The 17135-nt window shown below is 43.9% G+C and overlaps 3 protein-coding genes across 3 annotated transcripts; 1 reads left to right on the forward strand and 2 right to left on the reverse strand.

The window, feature by feature from the left end:
• Positions 1 to 25: 25 nt before the first annotated feature.
• tmem86b (transmembrane protein 86B) lies at positions 26 to 2204 on the reverse strand. Its single transcript, XM_047037538.1, has 3 exons — positions 1978 to 2204; positions 1486 to 1729; positions 26 to 545 (listed from the first exon to the last, which is right to left on the reverse strand). Exons 1-3 carry the CDS (start codon positions 2026 to 2028, stop codon positions 91 to 93), a joined length of 750 nt encoding a protein of 249 aa, XP_046893494.1. The 5' UTR covers positions 2029 to 2204; the 3' UTR covers positions 26 to 90.
• A 1018-nt stretch (positions 2205 to 3222) lies between these two features.
• On the forward strand, positions 3223 to 6094 carry aspdh (aspartate dehydrogenase domain containing). Its single transcript, XM_047037537.1, has 9 exons — positions 3223 to 3245; positions 3348 to 3410; positions 3613 to 3661; positions 3967 to 4111; positions 4341 to 4425; positions 4534 to 4683; positions 5012 to 5235; positions 5573 to 5712; positions 5867 to 6094. The coding sequence occupies exons 3-9, from the start codon at positions 3628 to 3630 to the stop codon at positions 5902 to 5904; spliced, it is 816 nt and encodes a 271-aa protein (XP_046893493.1). The 5' UTR covers positions 3223 to 3245; positions 3348 to 3410; positions 3613 to 3627; the 3' UTR covers positions 5905 to 6094.
• A 17-nt stretch (positions 6095 to 6111) lies between these two features.
• gys1 (glycogen synthase 1 (muscle)) lies at positions 6112 to 16788 on the reverse strand. The gene is made up of 16 exons (XM_047037539.1): positions 16628 to 16788; positions 14144 to 14262; positions 13774 to 13955; positions 12942 to 13133; positions 11879 to 12064; positions 11504 to 11648; positions 11232 to 11349; positions 10315 to 10435; positions 10046 to 10152; positions 9373 to 9432; positions 8859 to 9051; positions 8337 to 8463; positions 8136 to 8231; positions 7757 to 7920; positions 7354 to 7434; positions 6112 to 7253 (listed from the first exon to the last, which is right to left on the reverse strand). The coding sequence occupies exons 2-16, from the start codon at positions 14259 to 14261 to the stop codon at positions 6993 to 6995; spliced, it is 2151 nt and encodes a 716-aa protein (XP_046893495.1). The 5' UTR covers position 14262; positions 16628 to 16788; the 3' UTR covers positions 6112 to 6992.
• Positions 16789 to 17135: the final 347 nt, after the last annotated feature.

Below are 17135 nucleotides of genomic sequence, written 5' to 3' on the forward strand. Positions count from 1 at the left end.
TTTTAATCTGAATCTGCTATTGTAGAAGTGCTACCGTTCAAATGTTCATTTCTATGTTTAATTATTTAAGGGTTACATCAGGGATTCTTATCAAGACCTCTTCCATTTGGCAAAGTCGTCAGTGCTTTCACCAGCTCTGATGTCACCCACAGCTATTAGAAGTTGTGCTAGGTAGTATGTTGTCATTACAGTTGCCTTTCCTTGGTTTGTTGGTTCGATCACATTGAACACCTGTAGGGCGAGTGTCAGGTCAGAGGTCATGAAGATCAAACTACCAAGGACAGGCAGTGGGCGGCGGGTGCGGAAGGCTAATGTTGTCATGGAGACAATCAGGATGACGTACACTCCCACGCCAGGAGTCAGGATGGCTGAGTCTGGGGCTTCCTGAAGGAACGGGAAGAGGTATGTGTACATGCCACCTCCCACCAGCCAGAGCAACAAGTACAGGACCAGAGAGCAGCTGGAGGAGGTGGAGGCCGTAGAGTAGCGAGCAGACAGGAAGGTGAGTGAGTACAACAGGTGGGCCAGTGCAAAGGAGGCCATTCCTGAGGGAAAACACAAACAGTTAAATGTGGTACTGTGTGACAAGCTATGTTTTCATTATGTGCCACTCAACCAGATGAATGTGTACAACTAGTGAAGTGAGAGACTTTCATATGTTTACAAGTAACTCACCAAATAATCATTAAAACACTAATTTATTTGTCTGGATCAGGCTGCAGATATTTGTTTAGAAACTGATCCAACTGACTTCACATGAACATTGTAGGGTTGAATGTTGATTACTGTTGCTTTGTAATGTTGAAGTGGTGAATGCCCCAGTGTCAGATGTTGTACGATTCTACTGCAAGTTTATTCTCCAAATTCAATAATGATATGTAGTATTCTTTGACGGGTTTCATTCAGATGGTGTTTGTACAGATCCTTCTTTTCATAAAGGGATATGGCAGGGTATTTGCAATGAAAGTTTGTGTGATCAGTTGTATAATACGGTAGCGATGTTAGCTTTGTTTTTGGGGATATTGAATGGAAGTGCTGACCAAAAAAGACCTACCCATGGATTGTTTTGACTCAACCTCAAAATATAATGTAGATCAATTGGATGCTTCTTGCCTCCTAGATATATAACTGACCCTTCCCCTGGTTCAGGATATTCAGAAGCACCCTCCCTATGGAAGGAACCTCAACTGGACTACTGAACAAGACTCGTAGATTTATTCTAATGCTTGGAATTTTCTATAAAAACATTCATCCTTATTCTTTTGTAGGTGCCATGTAACCAAAGATTCAAATTCCTTTGTCACAAACTTCAAGATTCTTTAACTTAATTTGGTCTGCAGCTAGACAGCCACACCAACCAAACTGACTGCTGTGTTCATGTTAAGAGAAAACTGAATCCAAGCTCACAAAATCCTGCTGCTTTGTTCTGTCATTAACAAACACAAGCCTGAAGACACGTAAGAACATGAGTGTCTCCTTAATTACCATGGAGGAACATCTCAGGCCATATGAGACAGCAGTCCCCAGCGGCAGAGAACACCAGGCCCCCAGCCACCCCCAGGAGACTCTGACCCCCTGTGTAGCTCATCACCAGCAGTGCCAGCAGGATGATGGGAGCTGCCTTCACACCTGCGGCCAGCAGGGAGGGGGAGGAGTCAGGAATCCACAGGTAGAAGTAGCCAGCAGCAGCCAGGAAGAAAGGAAGGAGAGAGACAAACAGAACGCAGGACTGAGATAGTGAAGTGATAGTGAAGGGGCAGAAGAACAAAGAGGGGGAGAAATATTAAACATTGAAGTGATAAAGCACTGGAGTGCAATGTATATATAAAAGAAAACAAAACAGGACCACAGGATGCTGAAAATTTGGACAGGTGATCATAGATTTATGTGTAGAAGATGTATAGTGCTGCGTTGAGCCCAGAATAGTTTCAGAGAGCATGTCAAAGTGAGTGAAAGAGTTGGAGTGTAAGGCAGTACCGTGTTCCTGCGTTGTCTTCTGTCATAGGCATCTGTCTCCAGGATATCCATCTCACACACTAAAATCAGCGTTTTCAGTGACTAAAGCTCTTTGGTTTCTTCAGTGTTGCTATGTTATTTCCTGATTCCAAGCCTGTTGCTACAGATCCTCTCTGTAACTCTCCCTTCTCTTCCTCTCTCTGTCTGTCTCTGCGACTGTCATCTTATCTTCCATTCTCTCTGTGTTTGACCACTCTGAACTTTGGACCAACCTCAGTGACATGTTATCTGTTGGATTGTACTATCATAATCAAGCCCCCATATGTGTTAATTTTATAAAGGTGACCATTGACATTTCCAACTAGTCCAGATTTTTGACATCACTAGCCAAAGTCCAACGTTGACATAGTATAGCTGAAGTATAGTATAGCAAAAAAAGATTAACAGCGTAAACTTGGATCATTTTTATATTCATTTCCACAGCACGTTCATGTTTATACATCAGTATCTGTATCTGCTAGAATCAAGGTTCAAAGGGGCTGAGGAGGCCATATAACTATGAGATGATCATTTGTATTAATTGGTAATTATTACTCTTCCCCAAAAAATTCTTAATTTGCCAAACATTTCTTTGGTTTTGACATATCTCTCTACTTTGATCTCTCGATATCCCTTCACACACAAACTCCCCTTACAATGTCCCTGCACACACACAAACTAGTTTGAAAGCACTTTTCTTTTTTTTGGTAGAACCGTTTAAAATGAAGCGTGTGGAAGGGCACTGTGAGACTGCAAAGCTCTTCATTGTCATTTCGCAGACGCTCTTATCTTATATTCATTGTATACATTTAGTTTTGTACAAGTTTGTAAAACATTGGGACCAGTTTAAAGTTTTCAGTCTGTTGCTTTGTGGGTCAGATGAGTGGGCTGTCTTCTCAACATCCACTTTCTGTCTGTCAGGAATACTTACCAACTACGGCCCCATCCGTTCTGTACCTTACATATTACATATATGTCATATATAATAGTATGATTCTATATACGACAGATGATTGGAGCCCAGTGATGCCATTTAGTCATTTAGCAGACGCTCTTATCCAGAGCCAGATGAGACAGTGGTGGTTTTCTCTCTGCCCCTATAGGAAGCCTGGTGCTCCTGACTCTCTGTGTGGTTGGTCTAAACTATAGAAACTGTAAATAGACATAAGGTTAACCTTGTTATTAATCTAGTAATTGTTTTTTCAGATTTAAATAGACTACAACCAACACCTTTGCAATAACTCCAATGAGTAAGTCGAACCACAAGGATTTCTCTGACATGAGAAGTAATAATTAACAGGTCTTTTTTGAGTCATACTTTGACCCATGTTATCCCATAATCCTTTGAATAGGGGGGTCATTCTGTGTTCAGTCTTCAAAAGGCAGTCGACAAGAGCGAGTGGAGGAACGTGCCTGTAAGTAAAGCAATAAATGTTGTGACATCGAGAGTTGTTGAGAGGGGTGTGTTTGTGTTAGATCTGATCTGAACAGATCAAGTGTGTGTGTGTAAGATTGAGAGACAGGAACACAGCATGATTTAGTGTGTGTGTGTGTGTGTGTGTGTAAGATTGAGAGACAGGAAAATTCTTTAATGTTTTGTATTTGTCTGATTAACAGGACTCTTCTGCAATAATGAGGATTGGAATTGTGGGATATGGCCATTTAGGTTAGCGATTCTCTCAAATGTGCCCTCATAATCAACTGTATCTGTATAATGTCTTCTTTCCCCTTGCATGCCCACAGATTATATAATCTAAACATCCTGCTGCTGTGTCAGGTTCAGTCTCTAGCAGCGTCCTAAACCCTGCTGCTTTGGTTCTAACACTGCTCATTCATTCACTAACCATCTTATTCACTTTCCTCCATCCATTCACCCCCCCCCCTTACCATAGTCTCTTTACATCTTCAAGTGGTTCTTGGATAAATAGAGGTAATTTCAGTAGTCTGTAAAGTCACTGTGTTGTTGTGTAGGGCAGTTCCTGGTGGAGAAGATCACAACAGCAGGTGCCAGACAGGGCGTGACGTTGGCCTTCGTGTGGAACAGAAACCCAGACAAGCTCAGAGGCTCGGTGCCTGAAGAACTGATTCTTTACGACCTGTCAGACTTTAAAGAGAGGTTTACTGCCAGATGGGATATGTGTAACACGATCACACACAAAATACAAATCTGTCTAAATTTTCATTATTTGCAATCTGCTTAGTGATCTTATTTACTGTGTGCGTGTGTGTTGTGTGTGCTGTGTGTGCGTGTGTGTGTGGTGTGGTGTGGTGTGTGCTGTGTGTGCGTGTGTGTGTTGTGTGTGGTGTGGTGTGGTGTGTGCTGTGTGTGCGTGTGTGTGTTGTAGAGGCGTGGATGTGGTCGTAGAGGTGTGTCATCCCAGAATAGTCAAAGAATTTGGAGTCCTTTTTCTCAGTCATACAAACTTTTTGGTAAGAGATGCATCTGTCTTTGATACTAAAATGATATTTTCTTGATGTAACTACTGCATTTACTGAAAGAATGAAATAGCAAACTTGAGTCCTCCCCCTGAACCTCAGGTAGGGTCCCCGTCTGCCCTCTCAGACCAGCACCTGAACACATGCCTGCGCCAGGCAGCACAGGAACACGGGAGGACTCTCTACATCCCCACTGGTGCATTGTGGGGAGGCCAGGACATCCAGAGGCTGGATGATAGTGGAGCATTGAAGGTGAGAAGGGAGGGAGGTATTCAAATCTGTACAGGTATAGGTACAGTGGGATGGTCCTGCTCCTCTTCAGAAGGCCTATCACCTACTTCAGCTGCTAGACATTTATCTACAGTATGTGAAATAAATAAGAATGTGAAAATTGCAACACTGGACAAATTAAGCCATGGTGAAAATCTAGTCTTGTGGTGTATTGGCCTATTGTTGTCTTTCTCAGCCTACTGTGTTGTCAGGTTAGGGTTAGGAAAGAGGGTAGTAGGCGGTTTTAAAATGATCTTCCTTCCTTCTAAGTCTCCCACTGCCCTTCTAATCCCAACTTCCTCTCAAAAAGGCACTGTTCATCCGGATGTCTAAACATCCATCTTGTTTCCGTTTGACTGGAGATGTGCTCTCAGACTGGACCAGCAATGAAGGGAAGCGGGTTTTATTCAGTGGTTCGGTGGCTGAATTATGTCCTGTTGCCCCTAACAACGTAAACACAATGGCAGCAGCGGCGATTGCTGCAGGAACGCTGGGCTTCGATGGCGTACGAGGAGAAATCGTTTCTGACACAGCGTGAGTCTGCCCACAGCACTCGATTGGCCTGTCAGTCAGTCCACACACCTGTCAGTCAGTCCACACACCTGTCAGTCAGTCCTCACACCTGTCAGTCAGTCCTCACACCTGTCAGTCAGTCCTCACACCTGTCAGTCAGTCCTCACACCTGTCAGTCAGTCCACACACCTGTCAAAAGGGTTCCTGTGAAGTATTTTACACTGAATGCCATAGCATACCAATACATTGTAGATGTAGTCAGAAATAGTTTTTTTTCCAGAATCAGCTAAATTCTTAAATACATACCTCATGAGAGTTCTATTATCAATGCACCCCTGTTGCCTAACATTTTCCCCAGGTTAAGTGACTATCATGTGGTAGAAGTGGAGGTGATCGGTTTGAATGGTTTCTCTGTGCACACTGTAAGGAAAAACCCAGCCAAACTGGGTGCTGTTACTGGGACTGCGACTTTTAACTCTTTCTGGAGCAGTTTACTGGGTAAGTCCCTAAGGTCTTATTTGAAAACTGACATTTCTACTATAGTACTAGGAGCTGTGTTGGGAAGCAATGACTTGATGTTGGATCAGAGTAACATCTAGATCAGAGTAACATGTCAGATAGGTCACAGGCCCCTGTCTTCTCCCTCTCCTAGTCTGCAAGGGGCACGGAGGTCGAGTTTACCTGTGCTGAAGAAGGTTGGACAGACCTCTGCAGACACACACACATCCTCTCAGGCCAGGGTTCAGGCCTCAGGAATGTTTGTGATAAGTCAGGTGTGTGTGGCGTAAACACACACTCATTTGGAAATATAGTATGAATTGTCAAAGTGACCCCCCCCCCCCACCCCCCCAAAAATAATAATAAACCAAACCACTTAGCGAAAGAAGGAGTCTGCTGTTTTTACTAGTTCATATATATTCTTTATTTTCCATAACTCTTGCATGACTAGAACACAGAGAATATACATAAATCCTGATAAATTCACTTAATAATCTCTTATTTTAGTGCTGAATTAACCAACACTACAGAGCATGCTCTCTCTGGATCCTCTGGCACTTTGACTCTGCTTCTACAGGTGGGGACAGACGAGGGCAGAACTAGATGTGTTTATCACACATTAACACTGAAACAAACGCAAGAAATCTTTCTCTCCCTCTCACACACACACGTACAGAAAGACAAGAGCGTCAGCTAAAATACAGCATGAAGGAAAAACAGAGACATATCCATCCTGAGCTCCAACAGGAGGCAGGAGGCTGGGTGCGTTAGAGGAGTGTTCCCAGTGTACTACTGTTGCTGGATTTCTCTGTTTAGAAGAGTGTCAAACTAGGTATGTATATCAGTGCCCTTGTTAGAAAAGTTAGACCTAATCGGTTAATACTTTGTGTTTGCTTACCTTACTATTATTAACATTGATAGGTGTGTTATTAGCTTTACTTAGCACGGGAGTTTTAATAACAACCCCACCCCCAAATTGATTGGTTGGCCCTATCTAGTTCCTGGAGTAACTGCCTGAATTGGCTGGTAGCATTTTTAAATAGTAGTTGTATTCCTATGTTTGTAAGATTGTTATACTGTGTTTGTATACTTGAGGTGCAGTATCATTGTAAATACAGTATACTTTCCATCTGAAGTCATAACATTTCAAGTTTGTATTTTCCTACACATATTTTTAAGTAGAGAATGTGAACGCGATAACGGAGTCTGGATAGATCACTGTGAAAAAGCTTTACTAGTGCGGTTGTGAGTAAGCGAGTGTGTGTGTGTGTAAATGTGACTCAGTCTTTCTCTCTGCTGACACTGTCACCAGCAGAATCCCCTGCAGCCCCAGGCAGGGAGAAAGGCTGAGTGGGCTTGTTTTTAAAAGGCAGGGAGAAGGGCTGGCGGATATTCAGGCGGTCTTTCTCCGCCTCCAGGTCTTCGTCATAGCGCTCATCTTCATCGTTGTCTTCTGCCTCGCTGTGGTGGGGGGAGGAGTGGCGTGACAGGGCAGGAGAGGGAGGCACTGAGGCAGGCCGGGGGTAGCGAAAGCCTGAAGTCTGGAAGGGGAAACAGAATGGTTAAGAATTGTAGTCAGACATGGACTGAGACAGCAGATCACATGGCCACCACTAGTAGTAGGATGTTCACACTACTTACAGATGTGGGATCATGAGGTTCGTACAGGTAGGTGTCAGGGAAAGCTTTAGCCAGCGCCATGTGACGAGCAGATATGTAATACTGCCACAGAGAGAGAGAGAGAGGGCTCAGGTGAGAACAGTTATAGATCAGGTATCTCCCCCTCCTCCCCAGGCATCTCCTCTCCTCCCCAGGCATCTCCCCTCCTCCCCAGGCATCTCCCCTCCTCCCCAGGCATCTCCTCTCCTCCCCAGGCATCTCCCCTCCTCCCCAGGCATCTCCCCTCCTCCCCAGGCATCTCCCCTCCTCCCCGGGCATCTCCCCTCCTCCCCGGTCTTCTTCCCTCCTCCCCGGTCTTCTTCCCTCCTCCCCGGGCATCTCCCCTCCTCCCCGGGCATCTCCCCCTCCTCTCCAGGCATCTCACCCTTCCCAGGTATCTCCAGTCTAGAAGGTCGCTCAGACGCTCTGTGCGGTTCCTTTGGATGATGCGTTGCCGGCGACTCTGCTGGCAGAACTGGAACAGGAACGACGTTAGCTGGTTACACGACTCATCAACCCCCCGATACCTTCTGTCCAGTATGTAGATTCCTTCAAAAGACGAATAGGACATTAATCAAATCAAGTGTACTGTACCTTCTCAACATAGAGATAAATCAATTATTTTGCCAGTTCTACACTGATACATGCTCTTCCACACTCTTCCATATCATCCACTCTTTCCTCACGTTTGAATAATATAAACATACAAACAGGCCGTCTTCCACTGCTAAGGTAGAATAGATACACTGCACAGATGCACACACCGTATGCCGAGGGGTCGGCTATATGTTCCTCCATGAAACAGCCGAAGCCTGATAGATTAGTAGAGATGGAGGGGATTCCCATGACTGTGCACTCAGCTGGAAGGAACAGAGATATCTTGGCTTTACTTATTCATTAATTATTAGACAGCACCTTCAGTTCAGCCCCATTATGAGTTTAGCGTTGAGCTGCAGTGAGTCTACCTGGTGTATAACCCCAGGGCTCGTAGTAGGAGGGGAACACCCCCAGGTGGCAGCCCCTCACAAACTCCTCATAGTCCATGGGCAGGAGAGGAGACGTGGAAGACAGAAACTCTGGATGAAAAATCACCTGACAGGATGAACAGAAAACATTATCATGGGGACGGTGTCACCTGACAGGATGAACAGAAAACATTATCATGGGGACAGTGTCACCTGACAGGATGAACAGAAAACAATAGGTGCGTTCGACATGGACTGCGGCTGCATAAAACAACCGGTGAGAGTAGCCGCTTGCTGTCGGGGAGGAGCTAAAAAAGTATGTCTGTCTGTTCTGCTCAGCCTGCCAAACTGTTTTCTTCAAATGCTGTTAACGTGTTCATCAAAGCCATGATATAACATGGATGCACTTAATTACATAGCACTCTTGCAGAGATTTATTGTTGTTAGTAGATTCAATAAATAAAAATGTTCCCTTGATTGAACACTAAACAGATTCAGAGAAACGTCCATGTTGTGACGCACCTTGACGCGGTCTGCAGAGCTGTTGAAAAGGCCGATACGGCGGATGCAGGTGAGGATGGGGTCATTACTGTCCTCTAGCATGTTGTGAGTGCAGATGGGTGGCTGGCACTGCCTCTGGGTGGCAAAGATGGCTCGTTTCATCATGGTGAAATCGTCTTTATCCAGCATCTTTGACACATCTGGTAGCTGGCCACTAGAAGTGAGACAGAGAGGTTTCACATTGAACAGGGACTCTTGTCAGAATGACAAGTCTTGCTTTACAATCATACAAAATAAAATCGAAAAAGAATTTAAATATTTTTAACAAAAACTTAACAGAAATATAACAATATAATAGAGAACAATAAACTCCCTCTCTTAAGTACATCGGTCATTCACACCAACGAGTGGGAGGGGTATTACATAGGCGCTTTGTGTGGATTTTTGCGATTGTTCTCTCGCTGGAAAACCCATCCAAGTGTGCCTTCATCATTATACTGGTACTATATGAGTGTATGAAAAGACATGTACTCACACCAGCAGTGATTCGTAAAGTTTCTTTCCGAATCGTTCTTTCACAGTCTGAGCTGTATCCCTGGAAAACATTAAGACAACCTTGTGTCAACAGTTCTCAAGACATTAATGACCTCAAAAGTTCATGCAACCCACAAAGGGTATTTTATGAGCACACTGCCGGGTTTCCATGACGATCTTTAAAGGGGTCATTGACTGCAAAACAGAGTTTACCTTGTCATAGTCGAATAACGGTAAAATGGACATACAGTGAACCTCGAAGTCCATTGACACCTCTTTCCTATGCAAATCTCACAATTTGAAACTGCTGCTGTATAACGGTCGGTTTAAAAAAATAGGACTCAACCCTATTTGGCTCTGGTCTGTACCTTTGTCATGCCCCAATCTCACGGTTCGCGTAGATCTTAGACACGAGTTTAGCTGCGCGCTGCTCTGTGTACTTTCACAGGATTTACAAAGAAGAAAGTTTGGACGTTTTTTAATCATATTTAAAATGGACCACAGTCGTAAAACGCAGTGTTCCAGGCTGTACAGGGAATGCTGACACTTTTCATAGTCTTCCCAAGGAACCAAACACTTGACGGGAATGGCTGATGTTTGTCTATAAGAAGATCCTTGCTGGACAACTCTAAAGTTCCATGCACCACAATCCAGATCCACAATCCAGGCCTTACCACAGCTGTTTTCTTACAGCCTGGCCTTTCAAAGTCTCCACGTTGAAGTTGTTGGTCCGTGCAGGCATGATGAAGAATACGATAACAGTCACGTCACTATGGTTGACCTGAGAGACAAAATGCCTTTACTGTCTAATGGATCACACACAACCAAATATTACACTCTCCTAGCTAATTCTGACAGACACGAATCAACATATCACATTAACATCCACAAACTCACTCACCTTAGCATCCAAACCCACCCACACCTCAACAAGCAAACTCACTCTTAGAAGATAGTTGAGTCTGGCTAGAGCCTCCAGGAAGATGTCAGCTCCTTTGTTAGAGAACTCATATCTCCCAGCGATGAAGAGGAACAAAGACTTGTCTAGGTTGAAGTCCAGGTGCCTAAAGGGAGAGAATTGAAGACCCTGAGTATAGATATATCAGACCCTGAGTATAGATATATCAGACCCTGAGTATAGATATATCAGACCCTGAGTATAGATATATCAGACCCTGAGTATAGATATATCAGACCCTGAGTATAGATATATCAGACCCTGAGTATAGATATATCAGACCCTGAGTATAGATATATCAGACCCTGAGTATAGATATATCAGACCCTGAGTATAGATATATCAGACCCTGAGTATAGATATATCAGACCCTGAGTATAGATATATCAGACCCTGAGTATAGATATATCAGACCCTGAGTATAGATATATCAGACCCTGAGTATAGATATATCAGACCCTGAGTATAGATATATCAGACCCTGAGTATAGATATATCAGACCCTGAGTATAGATATATCAGACCCTGAGTATAGATATATCAGACCCTGAGTATAGATATATCAGACCCTGAGTATAGATATATCAGACCCTGAGTATAGATATATCAGACCCTGAGTATAGATATATCAGACCCTGAGTAGATCTGACAGGTTCATTTACATTCAATCAGGAGATTTTAGGAGACAGTGATTTCTCAAATTGATGTGCAACCACGTTTCCATTCCACTAACAGTTCCATTCCACTAACAGAGTAGATGTTGATCATCTGTCAGTTAAGACTCTGTGATTTTCTTTATTTAAAAGAAATTAATGACAGTAGTTTTGAAAGCAGAAGAAGACTATGACTATAGGTCAACACAGGATGACTGGCAGGACAGGAGGCTGCCCATGCTGACTGACCCATAGAAATGTCCTCTGATGAACTCCTGGATGCGGTTCTTGCTCTGAGCGTGCAGGTTCTGGAACTCATGCATGGCCGAGAACTTCTTCACATTCAACCCATTTGGAGTAATAATGTCTGTGTTAGGAAAAAGAGCAGATGGCGAGAAGAGGGGAATAGGAAGAAGTTGTGTGAGAGGAAACGAGAGAATGGTCAGCTAGAGATTCACTACAAATAAACAGGTCAGAGGGTCAATGCAACAAAAAGTCAAGCGACCGGGGTGGAGACACACCTGGTTTCCGTTTCAGCAGGTGCTCTGCCTCGATGGCTGTGATCTGGGAGACGGTTGTGAAGACATGAGCACAGCGTGCTGCAGATCGCTCGATACAGTAGCGGTGGTAGATCTGTCTATCACCCGCCTCCTTGTCTACATTAAACTGGGATGACAATTTAAATAAAGAGATGTGCACTTGTGTGGGGGTACCATTTGCATTCAGTAATAGTGCATTAACTGAAAGGGCTATGCAGGCTACCCTGTGATGGGGTAAGACTGCAAACAGCAGCCAAATACCGCTTAAAACACCAGCCAAATACCTCTCAATTAATGCATGGATGAACAGTATATTCCCAATGTAAAGAAAACCCTGCACATGCTGCACACACACACCTCAGCAAGGTTGTTGTAGAAGTCCACACTTCCTGCACACAGATAGCGTCCCAAAAGAGTAGCATGAGTTGTGAATATGGTTGCCACTGGTAGCTGTCTCTGTCGACACAACACCAGGCCCAGCCCAGCCAGCCACTCATGGAAATGGGCCAGGATGTGTGGGGGCTCATCACACTGCGCAGCATACTGGGTATGAGGGAACATGGTAGGCCTACATTACAACACAAACACCTGATCATTTTCCAAATAAATATTCAAAAGGTCTATAAATGATTTTCATCTTCAGCAGGTTTGTTTTGCTTTCTATTGTATGACAGTATGACACTATGGGCCTCATTTACTAACATTGCGACCGCAGCTTAATCTGCGCCTTTGTCCAACCGCAAATGGCACACGGTGTATTTCCGCATTTTGCGTGGTATTTATGAAACCAGATCCTCGTCGAGCAATCAGCGCCTTACTCCGCCCTTTAGTGTTAATTAGCGCGCCGTTAAAAGACGGGAGAAATCGCCTGCATGTTACTGCCACCATGGGTGATTCGAGGAAAAGAAAAATAAGGTTCAGCGAACAGGAGATAGAAATATTGGTTCACGAAGTTACAGCTAACAGTAACATGTTACAAGGAAGAAATACACCTCTCCTCACATCTTTGCGGCACACGCCCACTTTCCCTTATACCCTCCCAGCAGCGGTAATCTGCGTTTTTACTTAAGTGCGCTGCCTTTGTAAATACCCGCTATTTTACGCCTGAAATGGGTGCAATCATGTTATAGTATAGTCATAGTAAATGAGGCCCTATGTAACATGAATGCAGTCTAAGCTCGTCAACACCCTGTCTAAGCTTGCACACCACTGCAATATAAGTTTGCAGTTACATCAACCCTTCTTAATGTCATCATCAAAAGAATAAGAGCAGGGTATTAATGAGCAGGTCTACATCAGTGGCAATCAAGTAACCCTGGTCTTAAAATAAAACAAAACAATTAAATCAATATTGAAACCCAAATCTATCTTTGTGCATCCTTCCATGTGTATTTGTAGTGTTGCTGTTGTTGTGGACCACCTCTCCCAGCAGCCAGGCCGTCAGGAAGCCAAACAGCACCGCATCGTTGGCCTCCCGGTCGAACCAGGGCACTCCGATGGCACAGTTCTCCCACAGCTCCAGCTTCCAGCGGTCCAGAGACCAGGCAGTGAAGGCCACATCTATCAGCACCACATATGGGCTCCCCTCGATCAGCCAGCGCCCAAAGTACACCTGGGGAGAGGGACAGAGCCATCATCAAACTGAACAAAATGTCAACATTTCATTTGCGATGAGTAATGAGACTCAGGATTTGTTTTTATTGCCATGAAAGTTTTCACAAACATGAAATTTACTGTGGCAGGAAGGTGCATACAATACACATATACAATTGCCCAAGAGTGAAAAGAGTATAAATAAATCTAATGTAATAAAATAGTTTGTCCTTCGTTGCTGTGTCATTGGTGTTCTGTGGGTAGATGCTATATTTTAAGTCTTTGATACAACAACATGTTTGAAACGCAATGTCTGTTAACTGAAAGGCACCGTAGTACATTCTTTCCTAGTCAGCTGACCTCCTGCTCTGGAACAGTAAGACCCGACACAGTGGTAACCCTTAATGTCAAGAGGCTCCCATCTTTACTCAGAACACTAAAATAGATGGCTGTGTGTGTCTGGGTGACACTGATACAGCCTCTAACCTTTACAGTGGAATACCAGTGGGGTTACAGACACAGTTGAAGACATGGAGACAGAGCTGCTGGAGACAGAGATAAACTACAGTATTGGTAATGCTCTATTTTGTGATTATATTAAGTGTATGTGCCTGGGTCTGTGCATGTGAGGGCCAGTGAGAGTGAGTGTGAGACAGTACCTTACACCCGCTGGCGTTCATCTTGTCTATGGTTCTCTTGAGCGCTGGGTTGGTGGGTTCGATCAGCTCCACCTGTGTGCGGACGTTGCTCTCTGTGTACGGCCCCACCAGGAAGTAGTTCTCCCCCCACTCCTCTGAGGTCAGGCGGGCTTTGGTCTGGATCACTGTGTAGATCCCACCCACTGCAGGCACACAGAGTTCAGCCTCATGCATCAACTCCAACAAGGACACTAAGGCAGCTTATCAAATAATGAAAACTCTTCCAGTACTGCTTACATTCCTTACTGTACATCCCTCATAGTATGGTTTCAGTGAGTACTCAGAACACATGATACGTACTGTATACTATTAGCTAAAACACAGAATGTACCTTTGTTGGCCACTTCCCATGCGATCTCGAACAGAATGGCATCTTCCAGGTCGAACTCTTCATCCCACTCCTCCAGCCCCGAGAGCGAGGTGACGGACAGGCTGCGAGCAAGCGGCATGCTGGGAACACACACTAGTCACACACACAAGTCTACAACTAATACCACACACACCAGTCCACATATAGTACCACACACACACCAGTCCACATCTAGTACCACACAACAGTCTACATCTAGTACCACACAACAGTCTACATCTAGTACCACACAACAGTCAAGAACTAGTGCCATTACGCACACAACAATCCACAACTACCATACACTTAAAATCATGATCAGAAAAAATGGCTGGATTAAAGAAACAGTTTTTAATGAAACATGAGGGGGAGAGAGGGAAAAGAGAGTATGTGTGTGTTTGTGTGAACTGCACACAAATACTTCCAATGTGCAGCAGCGTCTGTGTGTTCCCTCCCTGTCTCTCCCATGAGACAGACGACAAATTCCATTGAGAGCTACTGACCTCCACCACACACTGCTACTGACCTCCACTACACACTGCTACTGACCTCCACTACTGCTACTGACCTCCACTACACACTGCTACTGACCTCCACTACTGCTACTGACCTCCACTACACACTGCTACTGACCTCCACTACACACTGCTACTGACCTCCACTACTGCTACTAACCTCCACTACTGCTACTGACCTCCACTACACACTGCTACTGACCTCCACTACACACTGCTACTGACCTCCACTACTGCTACTGACCTCCACTACTGCTACTGACCTCCACTACACATTGTGGTGTATATGATCTGACAGAAAATATACAACACACTGGAGAAGGTCCTTTACTTATTTATTTGTTTATTAGTACAAACTGTATTATATTTTCAAGTATATTAGTAAACAGGGTTTAAAAAACCTGCTGGGTTTGTCAATGTTTCTCAGTCTGTTTATCTCCTTCATAAACCCATTTGAGCATGTTGTGTACCTTAGCTTTTCCTGCTGTGTACCTTAGGGTTAGCTAACCCTAACCTTAGCTTTTCCTGCTTTTTACTGTTTGTTTGACACCAATATAATATGGTTTGTGCTAATAAATAAGTAAAAGGACCTTCTCCAGTGTGCTGTATATTTTCTGAACAGGTGTGTCAGATCAGATACACCACAGCAATGTGTGGTAGAGGTCAGTAGCAGTGTGTGTGTGTGTGTGTGTGTGTGTGTGTGTATATATATACACACACACACACCACAAAAGATCTTAGTTCTAAATCACAGTGCTTTGTAACAGTTTGTGTTGCAATTATTACTGATTCTAAAATGTTGTCCAGAAATTATAGCTTGATTGTAAATTGAGCCTACAGGGCTGAATGGTCCTGTCAAAGCATGTAACGACACCTGCAACCTGCTGCACAAAATACTGTAGCATTCTGTCACTTATTTGAGAACAAACTGGATCCTTCCCAGTATTACAGTCAGAAGGTGATGCTCGTTTATGTGGAAATAACTTTGTGAAGACAATAAAAGTGAATAGGTTTTACCATGCAAGCACTCCCAGAATGCAGGGTTGGTGTTTAACATAGAGTCTACAAGTAAGTGTGTTAATTATGTGTCTTTCAGTCGTATAAAAAACTAAAACATAAATAATTGTAAATATGATAGAGGTGTATGTGCACTGAACTGCTGTTGAAGGAATTTGAGCAGAGAAGTGAGTGAGGTTTTCCAGAGTGTTTGGAGTTCAGCTTAAAGGGTTTAAGTAGTAGTAGTGCTAGAATGAGGAAGTCAATAAACTTACATTGGGTACTGATTCATTGTTGAAGCATTGCAAAGTTGGTGATGTGATCAGTCTCAAATTTGATCCATGCAACTTGCAAGGACGTGTAATATACGTGATAATCTACATATATGTACTTCTAGACTTTCATTATTGACATTTCATTTGTTTTAATGCCAAAGATGTTGTGTGTCATGGATAGAAGTGCAGTCGACCATCCAGGCAGGGACAATGAGACTGCTATACGTGTGCGCATGGACGCACTTTCAACACACACACACACACACACACACACACACACACACACACACACACTGAATTCCATATTTTTGTATGATCAATGTGGTCCATTAAACTTGTCTAGACTGTCTATCGGTGAGATGTTAGCCTGCCTGCTTTCAGACGCGCTTCTTCTCCTAACTCCTGGTCCCTCCTGCTTGCCAGACCCAGGCACTCACTCTAAAGACTGTAACACCATCACTTTCACGCACGTTCCTACGGTTACATGCAACATTAAAACTGAGTCACAGAGGCGTTTGATATCAGAAATGAAAAGGAACGAACACTGGGCGAACGTGACAGCAAACGGATCGCAATCTGCTGGACACTCCTCCTAGTGCGGAAACGCTATGGTACACAGCGTTCAAATTCAAACCAGATCCAGTTTAACCGCAATTTAGTTTACAACGCATCTTACTCACCCGTGGCTTATTCTTCCAACTTCGTTAAGGCAAACTATTGCAACATGGCATCTGTTACTGTCAATCGATTTTTTTTCAAGCAATTGAAGAAGAGGGCGGAGGCCTTATTTGGATGCTAGTGAGTGCATTGGCGAATGCACCTTATGACATTTTGATGGACAAGACAACCAAAGCTGAGAGCTTCATGGTGGCGAGGCCCTGAATGCCTTTCTAACATTATTCATGAAGGCGACTTTATGAGCCCGCCTCTTGGGCAGAACGGGAGAACAGCAGGGCGTTTTCCAAAGCAAAGAGCTACGATTGGCTCACTATGTAAAATAAATGTGTGTGGTTAGTGAATTCTCTTGCCAATCATACAAGAAGGACTCGTGAGCAACGTGAGCTGCTTTACATATTTTTTTCGAAGAAGAGAGGAAAGGGAAAACAAGTTATGTATGCGTGTGTAGGGTCAGAAGAGAATAGTGTTAAAAAAAACATAAACAAAACATTGATATAGACAAATAGTCAG

Source organism: Hypomesus transpacificus, chromosome 17, assembly GCF_021917145.1.
Source record: "Hypomesus transpacificus isolate Combined female chromosome 17, fHypTra1, whole genome shotgun sequence".
NCBI classification, from domain to species: Eukaryota; Metazoa; Chordata; class Actinopteri; order Osmeriformes; family Osmeridae; genus Hypomesus; species Hypomesus transpacificus.